This window comes from Megalops cyprinoides, chromosome 20 (assembly GCF_013368585.1).
Source record: "Megalops cyprinoides isolate fMegCyp1 chromosome 20, fMegCyp1.pri, whole genome shotgun sequence".
NCBI classification, from domain to species: domain Eukaryota; kingdom Metazoa; phylum Chordata; class Actinopteri; order Elopiformes; family Megalopidae; genus Megalops; species Megalops cyprinoides.
In genome coordinates, this window is record NC_050602.1 from 20,277,684 (window position 1) to 20,305,266 (window position 27,583).

A 27,583-nucleotide genomic window follows, 5' to 3' on the forward strand; every position below is an offset into this window, starting at 1 on the left:
AGGCAGGGAAACAACTAAGAGCTACAGTAAATATCTGACCTTTCTAAAACAGCTTTGACAACAGAGATCCAACAAGTTACATTAAAATTTCAAGACATACATGAATTTGTTCTTGCATTTGAAAGAAGGATCAGGTAAAAATATAACATGGAATAAAGTAAAATACAGTCAAATGTACATAAGTACCTTTTGTTTGTTTATACGTGCCCGTTTTCAACATTGGCCCATCGCTGGACATTGGGTATTCTGTCAAATTACAAAAACAAGTCACATTACCAAGCAAAAGTGCTTCAGCGGTTCAGGAGACCAAAGTCTGCTTCCTTTTTGGGGGGTTAAATGGTCAGACAAAACTCCACATTATAAGCCACCAAGAGGAAATAAAGACAGACTTCACTAAAGTCACTGAACATCACAAAAGGCCATCTTGCCTCCAGTCAAGACAAGGGCCTGAGACTCACCTCTGATTCAGCACCAGTGAAAAAAGGCCATTTATTTGGCTGTTAGTTTGTTTTTAATAAACATTATTTTCAATATATATAAAAGATGTTTAGAAAAAAAAAACATCGTCCTTTCTGTTCCGTAATCCCCATTTCAGTGATCCGAAACGTCCACAGAGTTCCCCGGCTGCATATGATAATGGCCCAAAAACACGACCCATGTCCTCTTCCACCTCCGTGCACACATTAAATGGAGTGAAAGTAATTCAGTGTCTTTGGCAGATTCACAGTAAAATGCCTCCTGTACATGTGAGTGGTAGAGAGAGAGAGAGAGAGAGAGAGAGAGAGAAAGAGAGAGAAAGAGAAAGAGCTGGCTGAGGATCTCTCAATACACTGAAACAGGACAGGTGGTCACAATCCTCAAGACATCTGCTGCACTGGAGACTCCATAAACCATCTGAAGATGGAGAACTGGTACAGTAGGCCTTCCTTTTGTGGCGGGGGGGATCAGGTTTCCCCCTGGTGGTTGCTGAACGTAAATACATGTGTGGTGCTGAGCAGTTCACTGATCTTGGGCGCACTGGAATGTTGGCATCAGCAGCATTGTGGTGTGCTGTGGCTTTTGTCAGTGTAGAACCGCTCTAGGGTAGGGGGGGTGGTTAAACAGGGAACAGCAAGCAGGAGCGTGAGGCTGTAGGGGGCGGGGACGGGGGCAGTGATCAGCGTGGGGGTGGGGGCTAGGACGAGGACAGCATTGTCAACACAAGGGCCACCGCAAGCAAGAGGCAGGGTGCGGCCACACTGCAGTCCGAGCTGTCATCTGTCAGAAAGGGCTCTGGAGACTTGTACCCTGACTCATCTGAAACAGACAGAGAGTGGAGGGGGGGAGAACGAGGGTGAAAGAGAAAGGGAGGGGCAGAGAAAAAGCAGGAGAGAGCAGGACAGGGGGAGAGAATGAAAGACAGAAATAGGGAGGGAGAAAGAGAGACAGAGGAAGATGAAGGGAAGTAAGAGAGAGAGAGAGAGAGAGCGAGAAATGGAGAGTATGTTCTGAATTAAAATCAGCAGCTCTGTTAGCTACAATTTCACAAACCATGCATAGGTACTTAATAGCAGAAGCTGGTATATAATTTAAACTCAACAGATATATTTGGGGAAAAAAGGCTTTTGACATTTTCATGTCTTTCATCAAACCAGAATGGCTTTGTCATTTAAATGTGTCTTACTCATAAACGTGATGTTACATTTTTATCATGAATTAGCTTACCCGATGTCCTGATACAGGGCATTAGAAAATATTACACCCTGCACTCTCTGTAACTCTTTCATACGGTAAAGCTACATCGTTGTTCTAAGAAAGAAGATAAAATACACAAGGGAATGACAGGAGTGTCCCAGCTGCTATTCAAACCCACAATCAGCGGTCTAATGATTACACCATTACACCCTACACTGCTGATAGTCTGGTATGTGGGCTGGGGGTTAGGAGAGTGGCGTTGGGGTGTAAAGATCTTTCCAGGACTTTCTGAGCCTGACGAATTTTAATGGTGTTGTTGTTGGTGAGATGGAGTGGATTTGTCTGCAGCACAGCAGTGTGACGGCAGCACTCACTGGTGGGTCTCACGTACACCTTCAGCTTCAAACACTGCCTCCCAGCGTGGTTAACGTGCGGGGATGCTGAGAGAACAGATACAGACAGTGAGAGAGAGAGTAACAGGGAGACGAGCAAACAGACAGAGAACTGTTAATCACCATCACTTTCAGCAGCATTGTTTCTGCAAGAAAAAGATGTAATATGCTACGACTGTTATGACTGATCTTGGATAGGTATTAATATTCACATTCATATTGACTGGCATAGTACAGGTAATATGAATGATGATCAATCAATCAATAGATGAATACACAGATAGACCGATGTAAAAATATATACAGTATATAAATTTCCACCATGTTCAGCTGGCCTAAGCGGGGGGTGGGGGGTGGGGGGGGGTCACTGTTCAGATGTTCCTCATCGTTTGACTCACCAACCAACAGTCAATAAATCACCCAGGGTCGGAACTGTGACGCAGCATTCATCAGTATGACTCCGACTCTGTGGGTTGGTCTGTGACTCTGCACGGTGTTCTGTGAATCTCTGGGCTGTTCTCGCTCAAGCAGAGAGCGTCAAAATTTTCCCCCTCTCTGTGGTCAAAGCCACCAAGTCACCAGACACACAAACACGCCATATGGCACCACTCAAAAATCACATTCCAGCAAAAAACTTTACAGCATGAAGCAGATGAAGAATGTGTTCATTAGCCACACACTGTTCTCACCATAGAAAATCAAACACTCAAAGATTGCTTTCCTCAACCATCAGAAGTTTAACTCTGTTTTCTTGTTGTTTTTTGTTTGTCCGAGGCATAAATATCACACAGCATTGTCCCACTGTAGTGAAGAAGTTACATCAAGGTTGTTTGCGAATTACAGTCTTTTCACAAGTGGATTTTATAGCAAGCTCTTGATAGGGAAGTCATTTGTGTGGATAGTGCAATGGAAATGTACAGACACACACAGGCACACACACACACAAATTCAAATGCATGAAGCACAGCCTACAGTAGAATGACACACCCTTCCACCCAAGGTCATAGAGCCCCCCAAACCAAGAAAACAGAACAAGAACTCTTCATTTGTGACCCCATGTTGTACTCGATGACTATGTACTCTTGCAGAATGTTGCCTTACAGGATCCACAGCTCAAGGGGGTCACCCACCCACAACCTGAGCTGAAACACACATCACTCGAGGGTGGTGATGGACTGAGATAAACCCCAACCCTGATAACCCATATCCATTCCCCTCTCCAATACCCTCATAGCTACACATACCCAGCCCTCTACAGTACCCACCCTTGTTCCCAACACCTGAGGCCCTGTGACAACTATAATATTGATGCTATCCCACAATCCTTTGGGGGGGGGGGGGGGGTGATAGAAAGAAGTGTAACTGAACTGTGGGTGGAGCCGATTCCCAGCCCCGCCCACTGACAGAGACAAAAGGGCCACACAATGCAGGGAGCATCTGGGATCAGGGAAACGGTGGGCGTTTCACAGAAGAGAAAAAACCCCCCTGGGACGTGCTGGGAAACGGCCCGAGATGAATGCTGGCTTCGAACCTCCCTTTCTTCCCTTCGTGTTTTTCCTCTCCTCCCTCTCCTCTTCTTTTCCCCCGGTGGGGCAGTGCATCTCGTTGCGCCTGACGTGGTTCGCTACGCCTTGCTGCTTCGGGGGGGGGGGGCGATGGAGCATTGTCCTGCCTTCTCTCAGCTTGCTACAACCAGCTGCCACTCAAGAAGCCATCCAGGCTGACGTTCCCAGCCCGCAGGTGTCTCCAAGCCCTGCTGATCTGCTCTGTCACCTGAACCGCAGCCATCTTGTGTGTAGGGTTCAGTCAGAGGGAATTTGATATGTTACCAGAGAGTTAAGGTATATTACAGTATATAATTTAACGTAATCTGTGTGTAATCTTAAAACAAATTTCCACAATAAGACAAATTTCCACATGCCAGGTGGGATCCCATATTACATCCTTGAGCAAAGAAATTACCCTGAATTGCTTCAGTGAAAATCATTCTATATAAATGCATACAATGCCTGTGTGTAAACACATAACTCGCTGCAGGTAAGGATGTCTGTTCAACAAATTAAGGTAGAGATCTTGGCCTTCCCAACAAGTGCGAATCAAAGTCAGGAGAAAAGGACAGAAAGCTTCCCTTACATGATGAAACCCAATCCTCCTTCACCTGTCAACCGGCTGGAGAAGGGAACGGAACCTCCGCGGCTTTTATCTGTCACTCACTGCCGCGGAGCTACAGTGGCGAAGTCAGCACTTCCTCGCAAACGCCGGCGCGGGGGGGTTGCGCAAAAACAGCAAACAACAAACAGCAAGAAGGGCCTCACGCCGTTACGGCTGATGTGCTGTGTTCATTTCAGGCGGCGCGGGTCCGCGTTTTTTTGTAAAACCCGTGTTCGCCATCAATTTCAAGCGCCGGCGAGAGCGAAGAAACCGGAGAGCGCGCCCGAAATGGCTCCGCTGACGGACTGCCAAGCTGTCCCGAGCTGTCGGCCTCTGACAGCCCAGCAGGGGTGCCTTTTATCAGCTCCCCTGGGCCCATTAGCCGAAAAAACAGAAGCACCTGGTAAACTCACTCCGGCGTGGAGCCGCGACGAAGGGGGCAGCAAAATCCGATTAGGTATGCAGCACAGCACCCTTAAAAGACACGCAGGGCCGTTCTCTCGGAATCTCTCAGCGGTGCGCCACACAGGTACCTTTTAACGCGGATACCCATTTGGAACTGATGGTGAAAAAAAAAGTCAATAAGCGCTTTGAAAATGTTAAAGCGTTTAGTTGGGTGCGCGCCACACAATAGCCATTGCTAGGCCGATCTATAAGTGTTTGGAACGTTTAGCCAGAAATTTACCCTGGGTTTACTGTTCTCACGGAACCACCCAATGAGCCATTTAAGGGAGTCAATGTGCAGAGAGCCCTGAAGGAGAGTGTCAAGGCTGTATTGAACCTGAGAGATGAATAGATTGTAGCAGCTCTCAGTGAAAAAATATAATAGGAAAGCCACAGGGAACCAATTGCTTCCCTCAAGTTTCTTGTAAAGCAAGAGTTTGCAATTCAGCATGATTTGGCATGTTCCACATGAGGGCGCCGTTAACTGGTTTTAAAATAAAGCTGAGGGATGATCCTATGACAGGTTCTCACTGCCTGCCCTTCACGTCAAGGAATAGGGGGACTGCCTATAACCAAAGCACAGCAGATCATACACGCATACATGTGCACACGCACACACACACACATAAACATACATGCACCCATGCACACACATGAACTTATATTCCTACACATACTATTGCATGCACCCACATATGCACACACATGCAATCAGAGCAAGTCATTCACACATGTATGTGCACACACACACACACACACATGCACACACACACACACATATATATATATAATACACACACATACACTCTCCCTTCATCCTTACTTGATATGCTGATGATAACAATGCATATAAAATACAACTTCACAAGGCCTTCATAAAGCATACATAACATCTTCATGAGCATGGCATTACTACTTAATAAAGCATTCACTAACCACTGCTGTGCTTCATGGCAGCTGTTGTACAGTGACAGAATGAACATTGCATTAAAAAATCAAACCAAGCAATGTATGTCAGTCATAAAGCCCTGGATTTACTTATGACTGCTTCCTCGAGTTGTAAAGCCGTGCTCCTGGAGATTTCATGCATGCTTTATGAAACAGAATTTCTAGTTTGTTTTGTCCGAGGCGGCGGTGAGTCAGAGCACTTGAAGCAGTTTAAAGGGAGAATGCAAGACGCTGCGAACAAGCTGCTCCTGAATTCAGACAGAGATGCTCAGTACAAGAGAGAGTGCTACAGAGAGCAGAGACCTTTGGCATGGGTTGCGTCTCTGAGATACAGATCCATTCTCTTTTATGACCTGCCCTAATGAATCAAATGCTCTGCACTGGCTACCCATATGGTTTACTGATTTATTTTACTTCATTTCTTATTCAAAAAATGTATGGGGTGGGGTTGTTGCTTTCAAATGGACATGCTGTGAAGGCAGATGGGAGTGTGTGGACAGAATATTTTTTGATGTTGAAAATATAAGGAGATGTCTGAAGACTTAATTATAATAGTAAAATATCTACAAATAGAAATACTGAGCTATATTTACAAATTAAAAGTCTCTGATTAAGATCAGTCTCTGGCTGATAACATCTCAGGAAAAAAGACCCTAGAATACTTTCATTTTTACCACAATAAATGAAATTTAATGATAAATTAACAATAAATGAAATTTTTATTATATAAATGATATTTAATATGAATAACAGCTTCACTAGCCTAGTTTGAACCATCTTTATTACATTTACTGTATGTCACAGAGCACACATACGGCGATTTGTAAAAATCTTTGAAACAGATTTTTTCGCTTCCTGCTCCATGTCTCTAACCTTTACAGAAGAGTGAACTAAATGCCAAATGTAATCACAGAGAAAGCTGATTAATTAAACACCCAAGGGTAATGTGGCTTGCGGTGTTGCTCTCTGCAAGCGGGGGGATCAATCTGCCCTTCAGACACACGCGGCGCACAAACGGAGAGCGTAAGCTAACTGCCGGAACACAGTGGCTGGGGAGGCGCGTTTACGAGAGCAGCTAAGCATGATGGAAGCGCAAGGCTGCGTGAGCCGCAATAATGGGCGGAGCTGCAGTGTGCTGTCAGTCACTGACTGGTGTGAGCCAAGAAATACATTCCCTACATCCCAGCAGGGATGACTGGTCTGAATCGGTGAGGAGCTGATAGTGCAGATAGGAGAATTCCACCCATTCCGGGGTTCGTGAAGCCTCACTTTCAAATCTCTAGGCCCTGGAAAGATACTCCTACTGGCCAAATCAGGAAGTGCACTTGGGCGGGCTGCACAGGAGGGCTGGAAAACCGGGTATAATCAATTTAGGGTTAGGATTAGGGTTAGAGTTAGGGTTAGGGTTAGGGTTAGGATTAGGGTTAGGGTTAGGCCTAGCCAGGTACGATCACAGGTCCTTGGAGCCCTACACGTGAATCGCATGAGGAGGAGGCGTTACTCAGAGCATGCAGATACTCACAGATGTAGTAGTACTCGTGGCCCGGGCGGAACTCGAACCCCAGCGAGAAGGGGGTGAAGAGCTGGAACTTCTCGGAGAACCTGAGGGGCCCGCTGGAGCTGCGGGGCTGGTTGCACTCCCAGCGCTTGAGGCCCCTCATCCTGGGGTCGCAGGTGCGGTAACCCTCGTGGTTGACCATGAAGAGGATGTAGCGCTCCATGCGGTCCTGGGGCTGGGGGCTCTCATAGTACGGGCAGTAGATGTCCAGGTAGTCATTGATGCTCAGCCCGACGGTGTAATCCCCACGCCGGAACCTGCAGAAAGACCCAACAGTCACTGCACTGAAGCTTTGAATATAATATCAAATGTAAGGTTATGGCCATACCACCCTGAACACGCCTGATCTCATCCAGTCTTAGAGCTATGCAGGGTCAAGCGTGGTTAGTATTTAGACGGGAGACTGCCTGGGAATACCAGGTGCCTTAAGGCTTGGGACAGCAGTGTGGTATAGTGGTAAGAAGCAGGGCTCTTAACCAAAAGGTTGCAGGTTCAGCAGGGCACTGCTGTTGTACCCTTGGGCAACATACTTAACCCACAATTGCCTCAATAAATATCCAGGTGTATTAATGAATAAAATTGTAACCTACTGTATGTAAGTCGCTCTGGATAAGAGCATCTGCTAAATGACAATATTGTAATATAATTCATTGTTTAAATGAATTATACCACGACCACCATCTGTGGAAACTGCATCATGATTTAAGAGCTCACAGGATTAAATAACAGCTTACCTGCTATATCTTGTATGTTTATATCATATTCGGGACCTTACCATATTCCTGTGCTATTGAAAGGTGTTAGACCACTCCGCCTCTTTTTTTCACAAAAGGGCATAGCTTGAACATTCTTTACATTATCATTGTAGGTGATGTGTTCTCTATTGTCATTGTGGAATTGCTTTTCATTTTCAATCCCCTATATGTTATATCAATTCCAACTGTCTTTGTTTATGTGTAATGGATTCTGTGACAATTTCAATGTTAAGAGCGCTAATTTGATTGCTTAGTTGATTGACTGATTTTTCTGCACAGAAAAATTCACAGATTATTGTAGAGAGCACTGCAGAAAAACTGACATCACAGAAAAAAAACAAAACAGAAGTAATAACATATAATAAGGCATAATAAGGCAATAACAGGTCATAAGCTAAACAGGGGCTGAGCTGGGCTGTAAACACACCAGCACATTTACCATCAAGGGAGTTGCTCTTTTGGGGGTGGGCGAAAGACCACAAAAGAACTCCTCCCCAATCTTCCTCACGTTTAAACCCATCAGCTCCATGACAACCCCACTGTCCCTCCACCAGCTCCTCTCCTCTGCCACACACAGCCGCTGCGAGCGGATAGAGAGAGGGAAAGCCTGTACGACAGATCCCACCAGACCCCGGTGCCTAAGATTATCTGCTTTTAGAGGGGGAACCTTTCATTCCATTAGGGCCTCTTCTATTATGCGGCCGGCAAACTGGAACGGCTCATTTCTGTGCATTAGCGGCCAAACACTGGACCCCGAGAGATGATAGGAAGGGGCGAATTCCAATTTTGTTCTTTCCTATCTGTGCTATGATTGCGGCTGGGGGGTGGGGGGGGGCCTTCAGTCTGAATAACAGAAAGCTGAAACCTCTTTACAAACAACACAAACCCAGCATGCACCAGTCGCACTTCTGGCCAATGGCACGGCTGTAGGGGAGGGGAGCAGCCTGGTAATTTTCCATAGCCCTTTTTCCCCTCGGTTTGTTTGTCTAAATTTCCGCAGCGTATTAATCGTCGACGCTTTCAAAATGCTTTTAAGTTTTGGCGCAATATCAATGTTTTCCGCTAAATAAATAATCATACGTTCCTCTTAAAGCGAGTGCAGCACCTATTTTTCTCCCCCCGCTTTTCTTCCTGCACATATTTCAGTTCACGCCTTGACTCAAAGTCAGCAGAGCATCACTTTTCTTACGCTTTGCCAACACATCTGCTCGCTCCATAACACCTGCTCCGCGCCCCGACAGATCTCCAGCTGTGCAATCATCTCATGTGCTTTGCAGAACGATCCAGCTCAGAGGCTGGTTCAAACCCCCAGCACCCCCCCCCCCCCAGAAAACGCCCACGCACCACAGTATGTTTAATTTAGCTTACCTTAACCAGTTGTTCTTTAGGAACTTTTCGTGTAATATCCAGCATGGTGTCAAATGAATGAATGAATAAATAAATAAATAAATAAATAAATAAATAATGAACAAATAGATAGATTGATACAGAGAATCCGATTGGTTGGACAGGAGCATTGGGTCATTTATATTAGACCCTACCACCCATTCCCAAAATTGAGAGAGGAAGAAACAAGTAAGCCTTTGTCCTATGGCTTCAAAAAGTGCTCCTTTTTTTAAGATATTTCAAACTTTCAGATCTGCCTTTTGCAAAAGGTTGGCCAATGTCAATGTGAGGTACCCCCGTTGCAAAAAAAGTATGTGAATTTTTTGTTTGGGACGAGGAAAGATGGCAATATGATCAACCAGGGAATAGAGACTGCAAAATGTGGGTGGTTTATGCGGTGACCCGGGGGAAAAAACCTTGTTTCTGTTTTCTAATATCCAGTTTTACATGTTGGGATGCTCTTTGAACTGCTTTAAGAGATTATGGTGCATTATCAAGAGAGTATGTTCTGTATTTCAAGAGGAGCTTGTTTTGAATATATGATGGAGTCCTCTCTATCTCACTTGTTATTTTTCTGAGGGCAATGCATGCAATAATGGGAACAAGTAAGAGTGTGTAAGGAGCTGTTCAGTGTGACTCTGCTAGTTTGTTTTTTAGGTGGTATTTATGAGGGTTTTATTTTCAATGTCGTTTGCTTTATTCCCAATATTAACATTCTCTAGAAAAAGTAAACCGTGTTGAATTATTTTTGAGTCCTCAGCTGTGGGACACTGTGTTTCTATCCTCCAGCATGACATGCATCTTGTCTTTGTCAGTCATCTGTCTGAACTGAGGGAAGGGAATGTAACATATCAAAGAACACCTCCCTTGTTGGGCAGCATTTTGACGGTGTAGAAGGGAGTCTGCCTGTCTCCTGTGCTGGTTGTGACCACATAGCCTGTCCTCTGTGCCTAGAAAGGTTTGTTTCTGTGTCTCTCTCACTACAGTTTGATTTGTTTTAATGGCATATCGCGTTCTGTAAATAATGCTAAAGCATGATACACATTGGAAGACAAAAAAGAGGAACTAATGATGGATAAAGCAACAATTACATACACATATTAACACATTGTAGAAGTAAAAGGTTAAACAGTTACAAAAGTCAACATTTTATGCTGAGTTTTAATAATAACATATATATGCAAGCCTTATCAGATATTCATTATTAGTCAGTGTCTGGTGGTTACTCACTTTGCCTCTGTAGTGGGCTGAGATGCTCCTACTTTGGATGTTTGTCCTTCATCTTACCATAACTTTCTTTTATTTTTCATGAATGTGAAAATATCCTGAATTTTAGAATTTTTGATGTAAAGTATGATGAAGAGCAAAAGTATTTGTGCACGCATGACATTTTCATTTGGAAATCTAAACTGAGTCTCTCTAAGACACATAAATCATATTGAGACAGACAAGGAGCTGTTGATAACAGCTGTAAATAACAATCCTTTAGTCCTTTTCCCAGTTCTTTTTTTTGGCAGCTGTTAAATTATATGTTTTTAAAATCAAAAGTAGCTTTGTTTCTCTCTTGACCTCTCTTTCTATTGCTTGTCATTCACCTCCTGTTGTCTCCTTGTCTCTCCCCTGCGATTCCTCCACCTATCAGTCACACTTAGTGATTGGAGCAGAATCCCAAGAGGCGAGAACCAATCAGAGAAACACGACCCGTCTCCTTCACAAAAGACGGAACAGCAAAATGTTCATTCACATTCATGTAAAAAAAAACATGCACACATGAACGCATACATGAAACAGTACATGTAGATACACACACACACACACACAAATAGATGTGTACACATATACATAACCCAAACACTCAAAAGATTGACATACTTCCCTTATAATCTTCCATCTGTGGATGCGGTGCAATCAAGACTCATAGTCAAGGACTTAACAAAAAACAACATGACTGCCGCAATCAACAGAGCATCCAGGACAGCCTTGTCATGGTCCATAAAATGAAGAATCACGACCCTAATATAAAAACATTCCTCTCACTTGTTTTCTCTCATGTACCGCCTCTCATTTAATTCTTCACAGTTCTTCCTCTCTGTTTTGGTCAGAAACTGAATATTTCATGAACACTCATGAGTATTATCTCTTAAGGACCTTTAAGACCTGTGAATTACTCACTGATGCAAAATACAGACAAATAAAGGTCCTACCAAGTAGAGTGGAGCCAAAGCCAATGTGAGTGGATAGGACAGTGATGAAATATTGCTGTAATATGCACTGGTTCTGAGCTGACTGCTGAATAAAGACTGTGTTAGTACTGTATAAAATACAGTTACAAAAAGCACTTCACTGCAGGCCTATTACGAGCATTAACCTTTGCTAAAATGCAAAATTCTTTTCTACCTCCAGCATTAAAACACTTGACTAACAGGGTGTAGAAGCGTTTCAGACTTAGCATTTGATAAGGCATGCTTGATTTCAAATAAATGAATTTGTGATAGATCAGCTTCATTACGGCAACAACAGCGGCAAGAAGCTATTACTGGATTACTGGCTGTGAATCAGTCACTGAATCTCATTGAATCAGTCACTGAAGCTCTCTCCAAATATCACCAAATATCTCTCACAGAATCACTCATCACTCAATCACTCACCTAATCACTCCCCCTGCTTCCACCCCACCCCCCCAAAACATGGATTTACGTTACATTACATTATTGACACTTAGCGGACACTTTTATCCAGGGTGACTTACATAGGTTACAGTTTTATCCATTTATACAGCTGGATATTTACTAAGGCAGTTCTGGGTTAAGTACCTTGCCCAAGGGTACAGCAGCAGTGCCCCAGCGGGGAATCAAACCAGCAACCATTTGGTTACGAGCCCTGCTCCTTACCACGGTGCTACATTGTGCTACATTTGAACACACTCCTGTTTTGCAAAGTTGAAGATTCCTTGCGCTTAAAACATTACACAAATGGTACACCAGACTGTACAGAAAAAATACAGGATAAAGAAATGCAGGGTCACACTAGGAAGATATCAACACCCACACTCAAACTAATCCTAGAACACACACCAACGGACAGAGACGGAGACCACTCTCCACCACAGTAAATATAGTTTTAATACAGTCCCAATTTGTCATCTCTTCGAGCTGTGCTGTAGAATTCACAGATCTGTTAATTATGGGGTAAAACACCAACAGCACAGGATATAAACATCACAGAAAAAGGCCCTCCAGGGAATGTGTGGATCCTGCTCTGTTATTCTCTTTCTCCTTCCCAGATTCCTGTAGGTTCTTAATCTTTACTCTTTAAAAACAAGCATGAATTAAACATGATTGAAACGCTCCCAGATTGCTCTTTTTTGCTCTAATTTTGTCAAATGTTATTATCATGAGTAAAAATGTTAGCGAAATAAGTTCCATGGTGAGAATGTATGATATTCTCTGTAGAAGCTCACTGCTCGCTAATTAATATCACTGGCATAAATACTGTATGTACGGTCTCTGCTGATGAGTACTACCAGGAAAACTACAAAATCTTACATGTAGCAGGTGTGCTGACGTTTGTTTAAACAGGTGTGATGAAGGTAACTTCATTATGCCGATCAGCATTTGCTGTCGACCGGGTTGATCAGCAGCGGGGTCCAATATGACACTCACAGGACATCAGATTGTACGGTGACCACTGGAAGTGAAACAAGCTGAGCCATCTGCTTTGCAGCACGTTGCAGGTGCTGCCTGGTGCCATTCTGTTGCATTTCTCTCATACAGTCCGGGCAAATGTGTGTCTCTTTTCTGGGTCTCCGAGCCCTGAGTGACCCCTCGCCAACTCAGCTCCTCGACTGGGCGTTCAATGAGCCCAAGCCTGGCGAGGAGGGCATCCCTGGCACGGCCGTCGCTTTCTCATCTTGCAGGAGACCCGCTGTGACCCGAGCAGCATGAGGATGTGTGTCATGCTTCCGGAACGCGGTCACATCAGGACGAACCAGCAGGAAGGACAACAAAAAAAGGTTTTCGGAACTATATCGATTCAGTGCTGTGCGGTCAGGCAGCCACCAGTCACCACAAACGGAGCTCTGTAGCAACAAGGCACTGCTGTCCAAAACAGTCACACCTGAAACTCCCCACCAAAAGGCCTGTTATATACAAACATTAGTGGATCCACCATTGGTGTATCATTCTGCACATGCATGTAGCACATCACTCACGTCTGTTAGGGTGGTCTACACAAAACCCTGACTTTTTGCTAAAGAGGACCTGTCTCCATCGCTGGTGAGTCCACCTGAGTGGACAGCTGCTCCTTCTTTTGCTCTGATGAACATTGGTTAGCTCTTTCCTGTGCAGTCGTCTGGTCTGCTGCTATGATTACGCAGGCAGGCAGCCCCACAGTCTATGCTCAGAGCTATTGACCTGGTGATCCTGATGCAGTGGAATTGTCAAGGGGAAACTATCACAAGGATAGAGCATTATGATGTCAAAGACGCTACCAAATTGTAGTCTAGCAATGAAGGAGTGCATGGGGCAACTGTTGGCTGTGAACACCTAGACAACAGCTGAAAGGCCAGGATGGTCCAGCCTCAAGTGGCATGAAGGTGTTTTAAAAACCCCAGCCTAATGGTTCTTTTCTGGTTTTTTTTTTTTTTTAATTCTAATAGGCTTGACATTCAAAGATCAATCAATCAAATTGACGCAGGAAACATTTAACCGATATTCACATATCCCATCTGAATATGTTACACTTCTAAAAACACGCACGTGTAAGTAGAGCAGAATTTCTTTTGATGATTTCTTTTCTCTTTTACAAAATGGATTGCACTCCCCTTTCCTCTCTCAGCAGTGTCTGGGTGTAATTAGCGCTGCGGTTTGGCTGTGGAGCCTCAGCACCTGAAAACAGCACACTGCCTCCAGGAGAATCTCCTGAATACTAGAATCCCACTACATATTTCTCTCATGAAACCGGGGGAAAATATCTTTTAACAAACTACAGCTGCACAGCGTGGTGAGTGTTGGGGTCTTTGTGGGACTTCTTGACACCACTCCCTGCAGCACGTCAGAGGCAACGGACCCTGGAGGGTGTGGAAGAGTGTCACATTTGGTGCCAGAGATCAGATGTGTGGATAAATACTGGCTACAGCAAGCACAGGCGGCCGCTGGAGACTGCACCGAGACAGGACAGAACCCTGTGGTCCAGCCCACCTGCTCCGTCAGACTGCCACGTCCCATTAAGCAAACCACCGACAGCATTTGCAGACCGTTTTACTCTAATGCTCCCGGGTAAACTTTCACACTCTTTCATCCATCTTTGCAGGCACCCAGCAGAACAAGGCGATCACACGCACAGCGGACAGGACAAAAGGCCCCCGAAATCTGCAAGAGGCCCAAGGAGAATGAGGGAACAGATAGAGACTCTCGAACCTGGAAACAAGCTTTTCACACTAGGAGTGATATGACCCAATCACAGACCTGCTAAGAGTAAATGAATTGGAGCGGCACCAAGAAAGGAACCGCAAGCTTTCAGAGTGAATACAGCATCTTCCACACAAACCAGGGCCCATATCTGGAGTGCACGTTTGGAATTTATGAATGAAAAAAAGGAGATCCAGGCAATTAAACTAGGCCCTTAGGGATGTGAGAGATTATATGCATTGCAATATATTACATTAGATTATGCATATTAATTGTACGCTTGGATTGTGTTGATATTATGATTATGCATATCATATTTGATTGTTGTATTATGGAGTAACTGTAGCCTTTTTGTCTCCTTTGTTTGCAGTGTTCATGCTTTGGCATCATGAATATGTTTACCATATCAATAAAGCAAATTGAACTGAGCTGAAATGAGAGCTGACAGAGCAAGAGAGAGAGCGAATGAGAAGAGGGAGAGCAAGAGAAGATGAGGAGAACTGTATATGTGCTGTTTATTGGTCAGATTCATTCAGCCTCCTGAAGAAGCTGGGATCAAAGGCTTATGGGAGCCTAGAGAAAAGCTCAGTGTTCATTCTTCAACTGACAGGTGTGTGTGTGTGTGTGTGTATGTATGTGTATGTGTGTGTGTCTGTGTGTCTGTGGAGGGTGGGGGGCATTCTGCCATCGGTGAGGAAGGCAGAAGCCCCTTATGAGAACACAGGAGGAGATGTAAGCTGCGTTCTTCATGACCTGGACTCCCACTATGCAGCCTGCAGCAAACAGTTTGATCTCACTAAGAGCTTCCTCTATTTCAGCTTCTGTTCCTGACTCTACCTTCATGTCTTTCACCATGGCCAAAGCCCTCTTACCCTTGGGCTGTACACTTCACCCCTCACTTCCCACCCCTTAACCTCTCACCTCCACCCCCAGTCCCTCACCATCCACCCCTAACCCCTCATCCTCCACCCATAACCCCTCACCATCAAGCCCTAACCCCTTCCCTTCACCCCCAGTCTCTCATCTCTCACCCCTAACCTCCACCCCAACACCTCACTTCCACACTAACCCCTCACCTCCCACCCCTAACTCCTCACCTCCATCTTAACCCTTCACCTTCCATCCCAAACCCCCTCATCCCCCACCCCAACCCCTCACCATCCATCCCTAACCCCTCACTTCCACCCTAATCCCTTAAAATCCACCCCCAAGCCCCTCATCTCCAAACCCTAACACCTCTCTTCCATCACAATCCTCAATATCCAGCTCTTTCTCACCATGCCTCATTCCCATGCTGCGGTAGTGCTCCTTCCCCTCTCTCTGTGCTTCTGACTTCTCTCACCATTTACATTACCTACTACAGATTATGCACACCAATCACCACTCATTCAGCGTGTTCACGAATCCAACAATGAGGGTGAATGTGATCATGATTAATGGCTCTCCCTCTATCTCTTTCACTCTCTCTCCCCTCTTTCCCTTTCCCATCCATCTCTTTATATCTCAGCTTTCCTTCGTCTCCCCTGTACCTCTCTCTTTCCCTTTCCCTCTCCTTCTCTCCCCTTCATCTGTTTCTCCACATCCCTCTTTCTGATGTCTCTCTCGCTCTGCCCCCTCTCCTGCCTCTTTCCACCCCCTCTTCCCTCTTTCTCTCCAGTCCTCCCTCTCCCTCTCCCTCTCATCAGTCTCGAGGGGAAGTGAGCCTTTGATCTGATCCTGCTTTTTTTAGAGGTCGAAGAATTCTGAAAAGGGAAGTGCTCTCCAATTAGTTTGGGTTAAATATTTAAGAGGCTACACCAGGCTTTTTTTCTTATATTTTTCTCCCTCCCATAATACAGTTTCTCTCTGTTTCTCCATTAACACAGAGAGGCCATGAAAAGTCTGCATCTCGTGATACATACATCATTTTAATGACAGCGCAGTCTACACCAGAAGACCTACAAAAAATTGTTTATGTTGCAGAGGGTTTGAAAATTAGAAGTGCTAAGCAGTATCCATCATCTGCTGCATTAGCATTGTGAAATATCACCCTCAGGGCTAGATACTGTTCTCCACACCAACGAAAAGTTCAACAGCAGAAGTTTTACTGTAGGCAATAAAACTATCTCCAAACAACCTATCAACCATCAACCATCAGTCTTCAGGCTATTTCCAGAAGTACACAATATCCCAGTGAGTTAATACATAGTGTTGTACGTTCACACTATGTGATGCCCTCTGTATTTTTTTCTTTCTTTAAGTCAGCTATGTGATCTTGTCTTGATAGCTCCACTGCGTCTGTGTCATGATTACAGAAAGAAACAGCTCTAGGAACAAGTGTCCCTCACTGACTGACTGACTCATTGATTCTGACTCACTGACTGACTCACTCTCTTGACTCACTATCTGAGACTGAAACACTGAGTGAATGGCTCCTGCACTAATGTTTTACCACTAGTACAGACCTTAACAGTGCCTCTGAATTTTATTGGATTATTCTTTTTGAGGTGTGGGAAGAATTTCATCATTAAGAACCCTGGATGTATCTAATCTAACATAATCTCCTCTAATCTTGCACAGACCATGATATTTATTCCCTGGATAATGCCCTTGTTCCTGTCAGCAGTTCCATCTCAATCCTGTCTGGACTGACATAATGTCTATAACTTGTCAGAGGAATATGTCTCTGTGTGCCTGTGTGAATGCACACATCTCTGGCAGTGTGTGTGTATGTTTCATATTCATATATGTTTCATAGGGTGACCATACGTCCTCTTTTTCCCGGACATGTCCTCTTTTTGGGACGCATTTTTTTAGGTCCCAAAAAGAGGACATGTCCAGGAAAAAGAGGATGTATGGTCACCCTAATGTTTCATACATACGTGTGTTTTAGTGATTGTTCACATATGTATGTGTGAATGTGCACATAAGTGAGTCAACACGTCTCAGTGCGAGTATGTCATATGGAAGTTTATTTATGTCTATTTCAGTGTACACATGCTGCCGTGAGAGCAGACATCTGTGTGACATCTGTGAAAGTGTCTGTGCGCATGTACAGACATGTTTCTGTGAGGGTATCCCTGTCTCTGTGAGTGTGCACATATGTCAGTGTGAGTGTGCACATATGTCAGTGTGAGTGTTCATGCGCAGAGACACACATCACCATCCTCTCCAGAGAGCTCCCTCGTACCCTTCCTCTCTCATTCCACACCTCTCCCCCCACCTCCTTTCATCTCTCCCCCTCTCCCTCTCTCTTCTTCCTTCACTTACCTTCCCTCTCTCCCTCTCTCTCTTTACATCTCTTCCTCTCCCTCTCTCTCTCCCTCTCTTTCTCTCATTCCTTGAGAGGAGCCCCAGGTGTGTGATGTGTTTGTGGATCCGGCTCTCCCCCTGCCTCTCCGTGCCCCAGGCTAAGTGAGGATCAGACAGAGAGATCTGTTAGGCCTCTCCTGGCAGCTCATACTCGCTGTCTCTCCTGGGGTCCCACTGCTCTGTGTTATGTAAACACCCAACTCCCGCTGTCAAAGAATAAAAAAAGACACTAATTTCCACATCAAAGCTGGCCTAGCCGCCAGGCTTCAGTTGGAAAGTGGCATGTTAAGTGTTGTGTAGGTTAAACTTGCACCTTGCAAGAGATACTGTGCGGCTCTCTCTCCCCCTCTCTCCTTTTTTAAACAAAAAAGAGTTTCATTTAAATTTTTTGATGGTGCGTGTTAAAAGGGTTTGACTTAAAAGGGATTTGAGTCCTCCAATGGTTTTCCTGACTCAATATTGGGTGACCTTCAGGAAGTTGCTTAGACTAAAGGATTCCACTGCACAGATTGAACAAGACTCCATCTGCATATGTTAATCAAATATATGGAAGAACACAAAATGTAAAATATCACATTTTTAATGCATACGTAATAATATGCATTTGTTAACTGGTTGTCAAGGGTTAGCAATGATTGTTAATATGACCATGATACTTTGGGTACAGCTGACAATAATTATGTCTTCCTAAGGCCATAATATCTCTGAAAAATGTTGCTTGCAGTTCCCTCTTTAATTAGCTGTGTTAGAAGAGCAGGTTAGTAGTTAGTTTTATTGCATGTCCCACTGTTGAGGGATAGTGACCAGTTTAGCCGTACAGCTACTTTATTTACAGTGAAAGCTACAGTGATGATCAAGCCCTACTGGTCTGTTCAGACAGAGCTCCTAACTTGGGACACTAAACACCGCAAAAATAAAGACAAAAACAAAACACAAATTTTCACTGTATGAAAGGTTTTCCCGGGCTGGCACACACATATATCCCCTTTGTGAACACAGAATTAGCACTTGCCCCATTGAGGGTTGACAGAATGATACAGGCCTTTTCTGCTGCTCACAGCAAAACAGTTGGAAGTGCTCATTTGATTCTGGATCTGAATTTAAAAACTAGACTAAATAGGTAGAGTTAGTGGGAGGGTAGGAAATTTTAGAACTATTGTCGAGGGCAGGAAGTAAACAGAACCAAGAAATTAGTGAACACTAACAGGCGGCTAAAAGAAAATTAACAAAATCTGAAAAAAAATTGCTATTAATAAACTTGTGTGTTTATAGGACCGTGCTCTGGAAAATTGAGGAATCGATAACAGATGGTGCAAAATGAACAAAGTCACTGTTTGCTCTACAGTTGTATATAACACTAACACCCTCTGCCATTCTATATATCACTAACTATCTCTGCTGCTCTACACATCACCCCATAACAGTCATCATGTGCTGTAAATTTCAACGGAAAATGTAACTCTAGTTCTGCCATACTTTGAAGGAGGCATGCATGCTGTAGGTGGACTTCATAAAGGCATAGGTAATAGGTAAGCATGACTGATGTTCAGTGGCGAAAACAGATTCAAATTCTTACCAGTACGGTGTTATGACAACCCCTCCACCCCTTATGCGTAACCTCAGGATCTCAACAGCCACCATGCATCAGCAGTACCAGAAATATCAATTTACTATAACAAATCTGCTCATCCAATTCCAGGCATCCAAAAGGCGCTGTCGCTGTTACCATGACAATACTCATTCAAGTGTAAGCTCAAGATTCTAAACCCAGCGGGAACGCAAAGGACAGATCACAACCGCAGACATTCTATTATGACCAGATATTCAGTTCCTGCTTTCCCTCCATCCCCTGTCTAGCATTTTCCTTAAGGGTTGATTTTGCAGCGCTGAATCAGGAGAATTCTCGATCTGCAGAACAGGTAGCGTTCATTCTGTGAAACGTGTCCTTTCGATATGGCATGCTGGCAACATTTCTCATAACGGTATGGTGAACCACCTTACTTTTACCCTTGCCGTTACTGCTGTGCAGTACTGTAGGAGTACAGTTCATTCTCCACAGAGCTGTGGCACACAGCAGAAAGGGATTTTGAAAGGCAACAATCCCTAGAGCTTTCTGTGGCAGATGAGCATATATAAAAAAGAGAGCAGAATCACCCATATGACTGCCCTCGCTTTTTTAGCTGAGGGCCGTTTCCTTCACCTCAGTCAGATAAATCTACAGCTCTCGGGCGGTTGGCGAGGAAGAGAAACAACCTCAAATATGCAGCACCGCCACTCAAATCAGGGTTAAGGTGATGATCTACATTCAGCGCTTAATGTAAGCACAGGGAATGCTCTGTCAGGCTGCGGCTCCGTACTGCTGTTTCAGCGCAGGGACAGGCAGCTTAATCGGATCAATGTCCAATAAAAAAATAACAAGATGGACAGCCGCAGATCCTCTGCCATTTTCAAGCTTCAGCCTCGTGTTATGAAACTTCTGTGGGCTGCTGCAAACCGGCCCTGAGGCAAGAGACGCTCCCAGGGGTGGTCATTTTTGAGTACATCTAGCCCCCAGGAGCTTACTCCAGTTAGCACCCAGCACTATTGACAGGAGAAATCACACCGTTCTCCTCATCTTAAACCAATTTAAAGGAAATCAAGAGCCATTGATTTCCTTTAGCTGGCAGTGAGTGAGGGACGCCTTCTGTCTGACAGCTTATATAAGCGCGTCTGCTGATGAAGTAAAGAAGCTGGAATTGTTGGTACCGGACTGGGCAGTTGGATCTCGGATGGACCGTGACGGATCAATGCCTCACTGCTCAGAACATCAGTATCCCCTCTCTCTCCCTCCCTCCTTTCTCTCTTTCCTCCCTCCCCTATCCAGATCAGACCAGATATCCCACTTCTGGCACCACGGTGTGAAATTGACAGGGATGGATCAAAACCAGTAATGGACAGCTTTGCAGGCTGTGCTCATAACACATTTACATTTATTCATTTGGCAGACGCTTTTATCCAAAGCGACTTAGAAGTGAGGCAGAGCACACCACAAGCAAAAAGCCATATAAGGAGTAAACAATATAAGTTATTCTTCTTTTATATCAGTACAATTACATATTTACCAAATTCTGCCATAGAAACATACACATCTATAGTAATCTAGAAATATCTTAAGAACAATCTTTATTCCCCCAAAAAAAAACCTTCTTTCAAGTCTGGTTTCAGTCAACAGCTGTTTGGTAAGTTCAACTGTTACTTTTTTCAACATAAGCCCCGATGTTGGCTGTTGTTTATCCAATACAGGGGTGTGTATCTTAATTAACAAACATTTAACATGCTGGATTAATATGAGTGCTTTTGTCCTAGGCTGTCCTGATGGCAGTAGGTTCACATTCAGGGAACATATTATCAAACCTGATGAATACAGCAAACTATTTCTACATCTCTTTCTATCTCTCTCTGTCTGCCTCTCTGCTTCCATCTCCTCCCTTTTTTTTTCCCTCCCTCTGTAGAGACAGCACTCAGAACTGCGGTTCTCCATGCATTATATATACACATGCTAGAAAAGAGGCACTTATGGCTTTGCTAATAGAGTGGATTTAGCCAGTGTTTTGAACCCGTGGGCTCCATGGTAACTCATGGGCATATCGCTCAAGTCGCGGGGAATGAAGGCAGTGCTACTGCAGGCAGGCAGAGAGGGATCTGTAACTCTCAATTCAATATCCTAATAACAAACTCGCTGCGTTTTTAATGCACACCCGCTAATTCATTTGGATTCCGTGCAGCGTGTTGGAGCCAGCTCTGTTTGGCTATGAAAAGACTTCAAATAAAGGAAACTTTTTAACATTCCGGGACTGTCATACCATTCTTGAGCACATCAAAAAAAAATCTGCAGTGTTAAATGTCAAATGCAACTTTGAAAATGAGCACATCAAACAGCTGGAGGTCTTTTATTAGCCAATAACAGTCTTAATAAATACCACAGAGCCTCAGACCCACCAATGGGAATAGGCCAAGGTCAAGGCAGAAACCAAACAACGCAAGGAGACAAAGCCCAGGCTGGCAGACAGACGGTGCCCACCCCCTAATATGTACTAGGAGACGCAGAAAAGTAGGTTGTTTTTTTATCACAACCTACTTTCCTTCCATTTGCATTTACAATCCTGTTGTGGGTCTGATTTGTGCCTGAATTTTCTGAATTATCAATGGGACCGGAAGCCTGCCCCACTTAAAGCAATGAAACGGTGGTGCAACATGAAAAAAGCTAACGATGATAATAATGATAATGATGATGGTGACAATAGTTACATCTAATATGTTTTGCCCAGGTAAAAATGAAGGTCAGGTGAAAGATGTATGGACATATATATACTGTGTATAAAGTGTCCTTTTGAATCTATACCATAGCTATCATCTCATACTGCCTCAAGACAACCAAGTGCCAGTTACATGCTTTTTCCACTGTAGAGCTAGAACCAGGCTGGCTCATTATACTCCATTTCCACTGTAGAACCTGGCTGGCTTATTACACTCTTTTCCACTATACCAGGCTGGCATACTACTCTGAAAGTCCCAGTGCACTCAAACAATGGACTCATTTATTCACACGTTTATTTATTTTCACTGAGAATTTGAACCTTTCACAGCACATTATTTATTTTTTCTCCCAAGACACCCTTATGCAAGACCACTAAAAGCTGGCATCCTAACACACTATCCATTTAATGATGCTGGAGACTTAAGGTTAAGCATCTGCCTCAAGCAGCACCCCATTATGGGATTTCAGGCTGCAATGTTCTGGTTGGTACCCCAGTTCCCCAACCAGACAGTAACCATCTCCCCAAGGAGGGAATGAGCACATGATTAAGAAGTACTGCAATGTCTACACACCATCAGATAGCGCCCCCCCCCCCCCCCCCCCCCCCCCACCTCATACTGCCCCCCCCTCCACCCCCTCCTCCATTCATCCTTAATTGTTTTGAGATACAATAACTAACAGCGCCACGGTAACAGAAATGGATGCATCATGCTAATTAGCGCTGTCAAGAGCTCCTCGGGGCAGGACTTCCCAAAAGAGCCTCTCTCTGTGACAGTAAATACACCAAATCAAATCAAATCTGCATGGCTTATCAGAACGCATTCAGCATACTGCACCTGATGAAAGAGGAGATGATACCCCACACAGCGTACTGTACACAAATGCTCTACTCTGGTTCTGGGGAAACACTGTGTGTACTGTGGTTTTTTTTTTCATACCAGCTGGGCTTAATGACCTAGACTGGATTGAGCTCTTTAATGAATACTGATCAGCATTTAACACCGTTAAATGGGTACATCTTCTTAATCTTATTCACTTGAACTGAACGCAAATTTGTTTGACTAATGTGTTAAAAGACATGATGCGTTCATGAAGAAATAGCTCGACTTTTTATCTTTCTTGTTTCTCGTGAATTACCTCCCCAGCCGCACAGCCCTTTCACAGGGAACTAAGAGCAGATACCTGTCAAATAAAGTCAAACACACATCAGCATTCAGTTAACAGCCCAATCAAACCTCATTCATGAAGGGCACAGGTGAAAGGAGAATTGGCTTAGAAAACAGGTACAGCCGATAATCACATACATGCTGTGTACTGTACACAACAAAGTAAATCAATCATAAAATTACATCCACTAGAAGTAACGCATCGATTTCCCCGCAATGTTTGTTTCACCAGCCGTCTTCTTTAAGATGCAGGCTTAGCTTTGCTCGATTTGATTGCGGAGACACAGTGTATAAGGCCAATCCTGCGTGACTGTGGACAGGGCTTAGTCTTGTTACGATATGTAAGTAAGAATATTTACATTTGCTTCAATGAGCGTTTTTTTTTTCTCTGAGTCGACATTCAGAAGCGGACAGGCGCACAAGCATTTACACACGTGTTTGATTGTTTTTAACGAGGGGGAAAGGCATAAAACACAGCCAGATTGTCTGAGCCAGAGTGAGAAACACCCCCTCCCCCGAACACACACACATACACCATGCAATAATTGCCATGAGATCTTTAATTACATTAAGGAAATATCTCAGTTAAACACTCCATCTGAATGATGACCGAGGTACCATTCATTCTCCTCCATCTTATCCTTGCCTTATCAGCGCACTAAAGAGGGCTCTGACTGTTTCTGTCCACCACCTGTGTTTTTTCTAAGTCTAAACAAGAATCACTATCGACATCTTCTCAGCTGCTTGTCTGCCTGTCACTAAACCCCCCCCCAGCCCCAAGCTGGCTGTGACATCATTGTTCCCCTGGACCTCAACTTCGACTGTCGTTTCCAGGTCAAAACAGACAGGTGGAAACCTGAAAACGAAGCAGACAAACAGATGGGACAACCATATGCACATGTACACTTTTGCGCACACGTACGCACCCAAGCACACATGTAGTTGCATACACAGAGATATGCACAGACATGCTCACACACACGTGTACATGCACACTCACACACGTGCACGTGGACATACACAAACATGCATGTAGACACGCACACACACATTTGCACAGACGTAATGCACACACGCACGCACACACACACACACACACACACAGACAGACAGACAGACAACCCCATACGCTTTGCACATGAGCCGCGCCCACACACACGCGCACACACAGACACCCCCATACGCTTTGCACATGAGCCGCGCCCACACACAAACACACACACACACGCACACAGATCTCCCCTTGAGATGACAGGCTCTTCAGATGAAATTGGTAAGTGCAGTTCTGCCTCTCTGGGTTCCCCCAGAAACAGAAGATGAAAGCAGAGGCAGAATCGTGCGCCTCGGATCCCCAGAGCCCTGCCCTCCCCAGGGCTCCTCGCACATCCATACCACCCCCTTCAGCAGGTCTATCAGAGGAAAGATCCGCTCCCCACAACAGGAAACCCCACACACAACCAGAGGCAGAGCTCCACACATAGCTGAGCCGAAATGTATCCTTTATAACAGCTCCACCTGTAAGAGTGAAAAGGAATAGGGCTTTTTTTATTAATTAGTTTTGGCTCTTTGCATAGACGACTCGGATTTGTCCCTGAAACCTAATGCAGCCATTTGCTCATTGTAATTTATTAAATGTAATAATCATAATTAATTCAATTCAATTCAATTCAATTCAATTACACTTCTACAATCAGTATAATATTTTATTTCTTTGAATATTCAAGGTTTCTTAGTCCTTCAATCAATTAATCCTCCATTTTTGTTTCTTAATATTTTAACCTTCATGAAGGACTAGCTCAACATAACTTTTGTTCTTCACATGACCTATAAAATACCTAACAAATTTTGTTCCTTCAGTACAGGCCTGGTTTATTTGCCTTTTGTGGTGCCTGATAAAAAATGACTAAGTCAGTCTCTGTAAGACATGCCTGTCATTTCAGTGCAGTGAATAATACGAGTACGATTCGATGACTTTGGCTTGTAGCACTTCAGAGGCTGAAATGCAGTGCGTGTTAAAGCTTTCTATCTTAGAACTTCAAACAATAGAATGCTGTGATGCATGTCAGTGCAAATTTCTCTGATCAGACAGCGAGGGTTCGGTGTCTCTGACATCGTCATTCTTCTAACGTTACGGGCAAAATCAACGGCTTTCTCTGTATGCTGCACCTACACACCAGCTGTTCATCAGTACAGCCCAAGGAATCACCCACTCCAAGCACATCTTACTATATGACCCAAAGCAAAAACAAAATCCAACCAGCAAGGAAAGGTAAATTTCAGCAGAAAAGGAGGTCGAGTTTTCAGAACCATAGAAAAACACTAGCTTTCTCAGTAAGTCACCAAAATGGAAAAAAAAATCACCTTCAATATTGGTCAGAGGTGCCTTCCACACCACCATGCACCTTCCACCCTGCTAGACAATTACCTAGCTGGCTTTGATGTATGTTGGCTGGCACGTTGCTTGCCGATTTCTATACTCCTCAGGTAAGAATCCATTGCATCATGATTACATCACAAATGATTAGTCACAGGCAAAGTTTTTGGTTTAGAATCTGAATTTGTGATGAGATTGGAAGCTCAAGCACAGTGCCTGGAATGGCTGCTGTTTACTTATGCACAGCGTGTTCCAGAACTTGCAGTCAAATTCAAGTTGGTGCACTGTACATTAATTATGCTGGCTTTATAAAACACAGTATTTAAATGAAAAAGATGTTTATTTTCTCAATCTGCACTACACCCAGTGTTTTCTGTCTTTGGAAATACCTCACTGTCTTTTTTTTTCAAAAATGTCAAGTGAAATACATTTTGTCTCAATTGCTTTGATACATTTTCAAAAGATTATGACAAAGTGGAAAACTCTTAACACAACAACCCAAACTCTCCATTCTAGTAGCAAACCTCTCATAAAAAACCTTTATGAGTCAAACCAAACCAAATGTCTGAGTCAGATTTGATAAGTACATCTTGTGAAAGCTAATATAATCAAGCTAAACATAGCTGCAACTTTGATTAATATTGTAACAAAATAAAAATAATCAAATTCAAGATAATATCATAATAGCAAAATATCTTCTAGTTGAAAAGGCTGAAGAGCATTTACAGAAGATGTTCTATACCAATATTCTTGTTCAGCAAGGCAATACTAATGAAATATTTTGCAAAGCCAAAGACCAGTTGTATTTCTCCTTTGCACTTCTTGAACACATTGCTTTCGCCTCTACTATTTCCTAATTTCTCTGAAATGGGGCTTAATAGATTTGCTTCATGGCGATATAATGTCTTACTGAATTAATTCCTTTGAACATATCAGCAATAGTATTTCCCTCAAAAGCCCACCATCTTACCCTTTTATCTTGAACACAGAATAAAGCAGAGTATATGCAAAAGGTTTCATAGTATCACAACAGTAAGGAGCGTTTCGCATACCATTGTAACACTTTTCACAAACACATGCAGTTATCTAGTACATTACATGCCTTACTTATCAGTTGTCAGTACAGAATACTCTGATGATTGAGAGTGCACTCTTTAAAAGCTAAAATTGCTTATACAAGCTGACCACCTTCTGAAAATCAGAGAGCCAGTTTATCAACACAAAGAGTCAGTTTATAACATTTACATTTACATTTACATTTATTTATTTAGCAGACGCTTTTATCCAAAGCGACGTACAAAAGTGCACACAGTAAGTATAACCACAGTACGGGTCAACTATTACTCATCTTCCTTGTTGACCACAACCACCATCAGTGCCTGCTCCCTGTTGTTACAAACCTGTTTTCCCACAGCCTTTTAAGTTATGATGTCATTGATTGTGCACCTCTCCAAACTGGCTTGCACAAGCTGTCAAGTTGCTGACAGAGACAAGTCCCCGTTTTCTGCATGACATGGGCCATTATCGTTGCCCTCATTTTGTCTAAGACCATGGTTTGTCTTGTGTTTGTGCTGACCACAACCACTCACATGACTACGACCACAACCAGCAAGCTCTGTGCCCTGCTCCATATTATTACTAAACGAGGATGCTGCACAGCTTTCTTATGTTGAGTGGCATAGTAATTTTCACCTATGTGGCTCTGCATTACCGCTTGGAAAATGAGCACTACCTGTTAC

The 27,583-nt window shown here is 43.8% G+C and overlaps 1 protein-coding gene across 1 annotated transcript in view; it reads right to left on the reverse strand.

Annotated features, from left to right (window-relative positions):
- Positions 1-571: 571 nt before the first annotated feature.
- Positions 572-27,583, reverse strand: part of LOC118795303 (ephrin-A2-like) — a 53,253-nt gene continuing 26,241 nt past the window's right edge. The window contains exons 2-4 of the mRNA XM_036553699.1: positions 7,132-7,424; positions 2,049-2,114; positions 572-1,296 (exon numbers count right to left, since the gene is read on the reverse strand). Coding sequence (XP_036409592.1) covers positions 1,175-1,296; positions 2,049-2,114; positions 7,132-7,424 — 481 coding nt within the window. The 3' untranslated portion in view covers positions 572-1,174. The remainder of the gene's footprint in view (positions 1,297-2,048; positions 2,115-7,131; positions 7,425-27,583) is intronic.